The 3,355-nt window shown below is 51.3% G+C and overlaps 1 protein-coding gene across 1 annotated transcript in view; it reads left to right on the forward strand.

The window, feature by feature from the left end:
• The window catches only part of SLC9A7 (solute carrier family 9 member A7), a 157,002-nt gene that overhangs the window by 111,212 nt on the left and 42,435 nt on the right, over positions 1–3,355 (forward strand). Inside the window, exons 8-9 of the mRNA XM_077762923.1 lie at positions 1,811–1,934; positions 2,914–2,921. Coding sequence (XP_077619049.1) covers positions 1,811–1,934; positions 2,914–2,921 — 132 coding nt within the window. The remainder of the gene's footprint in view (positions 1–1,810; positions 1,935–2,913; positions 2,922–3,355) is intronic.

Consider the following 3,355-nt stretch of genomic DNA (forward strand, 5'->3'; position numbering starts at 1 on the left):
ACTCAGGGAAAACCTGGTGGAAAGAGCCAGGAGGAGGCAGGGGATCAGGGACCACCACACAGGAGGCCCGGAGGGAGGGAAGCAGGCTGGGAAGTCCTTCAGGCCGCGAGCTCGCTACTGCCATCTGCTGTTATGGGTCACGGGGCTCACGTGGCCGTTAACTACCTGAGGCCATCGGTGGGAATTGCTGCAAGGTGGCCTCCCTTAAATGAAGGATTGTGTAATATCGAGTTAAAAACCAAGCAGGCAACATAAAAGCAAAGTGTGGAACGAGCAGGCGCTCGTTGCTGTGCCGAATCCTTCATCATATCTCCTTTTGATGGCATTCACATCACCACTGCCCAGACAATGTAACGGGAGCCGCAAGTGCCAGCCACCTGTCTCAGCCTCCAATCATTATACAAATTGTTAATGAGACTCTGTACATTCAGTTTTATGTTAAGTCTTTGAAATGTGGCACACATTTTGCTCTTCCAGCGTATCTCAGCCACGGGTGGCTAGTGGCTGCCATATTGGATGGCACGAATCTAGTTACTTTCTTCACAGAGGCCCTTTGGATGGCCCAGCGACTTCCAGTGTTTAGGGAAAGCACTTACGAGATGCAGGCTGGGCCACTGTGGAAGGGCAGTGTTATGGGGCCCTGTCTCTGGCCCCTGCCTTCATGGGACATCTGCTGTGGACTCAGGTCATGGTGGCCCACAGAGGTCACAGTCTCACTGGCCTAGTGTCCTCTGGCCTGCCTGAGAACCCCCCCGGCACTGCTAGGACTGACCAACCAGTCATTCCTCAGGCCAAGATCGTGCCCCTCAGAGCCAGGGGCATTGCAAAGAGCACAGAAAACCTCTTTTCGGTTTCTTTAGAAAGCTCGATTTCTAAGGAAAAAATTTTTTTAATGTTTCTTTTTGAGAGAGAGAGAGAGAGCAGGGGAGGGGCAGAGAGAGAGGGAGACACAGACTCGGAAGCAGGCTCCAGGCTCTGAGCTGTCAGCACAGAGCCCGACATGGGGCTCAAACCCACGAACCATGAGATCATGACCTGAGCTGGAGTCAGACACTCAATCGGCTGGGCCACCCAGGCGCCCCAGAAAGCTCGATTTCTAAGGACAGCTTTGTTAAGACAAAATTCCCATTCCGTACCATTCACCCATTTGAAGTGTACCATTAAATGATTTTCGGCATGCTACATTATCGGGGTTTTTTCAATTGTGATAAAACACATATAACACAACTTGCCACTTGAACCACTTTTCAGGGTGCACCTCAGTGGCATTAAGTGTGCCCACATTGTCTGCAGAAGCATCCCCACTGCCTGTTTTCAGAACCTTTTCATCATCCCAGCCAGAAGCCGTGTACCCAGGCAGCGCTAACCCCCTTTCTCCTCTGTCCCAGCCCTCAATAACCTCTTTTCTGCCAGAAAGAACTCTGTTTTCATGACTCCAAAAACCGAGCAGCGGGGGCGCCTGGGTGGCTTAGTCGGTTAAGCGTCCGACTTTCGCTTAGGTCATGATCTCGCGGTTCGTGGGTTCGGGCCCCGCGTCGGGCTCTGTGCTGACTGCCGGCTCAGAGCCTGGAGCCTGTTTCAGAGTCTGTGTCTCCCTCTCTCTCTGACCCTCCCCTGCTCACGCTGTCTCTCTCTCTCTCTCTCTCTCTCCTAGAAATTAAAAACCAAAAAACAAAAAAGGGAGCAGCGGCTTTGGGGCCCCCGAAAGTAGTGCTGAAGGGAAAGGATAGCCCTTAGGGAGGGGTGGGGCATCCTGGGCTGAGGGAGCGTGGCTCCTGGTGGCCCTGGTAACTTGTTCCCCGGAGCCAAGTTCCTTGACAGGGGCCACGTGACCAAGTTCACCAAGCTGCACTGCTTTCCCCTCCTGGAGACGGCGCTCTTCTTCCTGATGTCCTGGAGCACGTTCCTTCTGGCGGAAGCCTGTGGCTTTACAGGTGGGTTCACCCTACCCTTGGGCTGCCCTTCCCCCCACTGTAGCCGGGACCCTGGGAACCGGAGGGGGGGGGGCCCCTGGGGCAGCCACATGGAGCCGATTAACTGCCCGCAAAGTGTCCCTATGGAGGCTCGCTGAGCGAGGTTGGTGTTCCGCTTGAGGAATCACTTTGTTGCCCAGAGCTCTACATTTGTAAAGGCTGAAATTTTCTGTTGCAAGCGCAGATGCCTTGGAGTACTCCCTCGAGTACCCCTCCTTCGAGCTGTAAGGAGGCAGCTTAGTGGCAAAGGTTATTGGTTACATTAACATCTTACTCGTTTCCGCCCCTAGATTGCTACTTATTTTACAAGCAGGAACAATAAGGAAATAGGTGTCCTTGTAAGGGTGACTTCCCATCTACTGACATGAATGCGGACACAGCCTTTCCTTGTTTTGTCTCTGGTCTGTTTGATCATTGTTTTTCAGTGCCGTGTTTTTCTGATGTCAGTTTCATGTGTTATCAGTATGAGGGACCTTGTGATTTTAGTTCCTCACATCCTCTTGTCAAAAACAAAAAAAAAATCACAGGGGCACCTGGGTGGCTCAGTTGGTTAAGCGTCCAACTTTGGCTCAGGGCATCATCTCATGGTTTGTGGGTTCGAACCCTGCATCGGGCTCTGTGCTGACAGAGCCCGCTTCAGATCCTCTGTCCCCCTCTCTTGGCTCCTCCCCTGCTCGCTCGCTCACTCGCTCTCTCTTAAAAGTAAACATTTTTTGTAATCACTAAATTTTTCCACTGGAAAACTCAAGTACAATGACTATATATGAGCCGGGTAGTTGGGAAGCCCTTTTATCGTCTTTTTCAAAATACTGCAACATGCATTTGCAGGCAGCATTATAAAATACCCCAGTGCTTTACAACGTGACAATTATTTGTAAATGTATAGACAACAGTCCCCGTGTCTGTTGTCTCGCACGATTAAATGGTTGCCATTAATCAGAAATCGAGGTAATCAAGGCTCGGATACACGGATCCATTCTGTGTGAGGCCCGAGGCCATGCAAAACCAGAAAGCATTTGCTCGGAATGAAATCCTGGCTTCTGAGAAAAGGGGATGAGGGGCCCTCATGGCCTCCTTGAAGACGTGAATGCTAAATGCCAAATTAAGGAGGAGTTTGGGGGGCGGGGAGAGAATACCCTTGAAACCGGAGCCAGAAGGGAAGTCGGGGACCTTGGCTTTGAAGGAGGGCAGAGTGAGAAGAAGGAAAGCTTGATAGGAGTGGTGGGGGCAGGGGGAACCTTCAGGAATTGGAAACTTTCCAAACTGTCCCGGAAGTTGGATAAGTTTGGGCCTGCCTACCTTAACTTTTTGTTTCAGTGGAGATTTGTTTTCCTGCTTCCTTCCCCCCCCACCTTGATTTTTTTTTCTTTTTTAAAACCCCC

Source organism: Crocuta crocuta, unplaced genomic scaffold, assembly GCF_008692635.1.
Source record: "Crocuta crocuta isolate KB4526 unplaced genomic scaffold, BGI_CrCroc_1.0 scaffold610, whole genome shotgun sequence".
NCBI classification, from domain to species: Eukaryota; Metazoa; Chordata; class Mammalia; order Carnivora; family Hyaenidae; genus Crocuta; species Crocuta crocuta.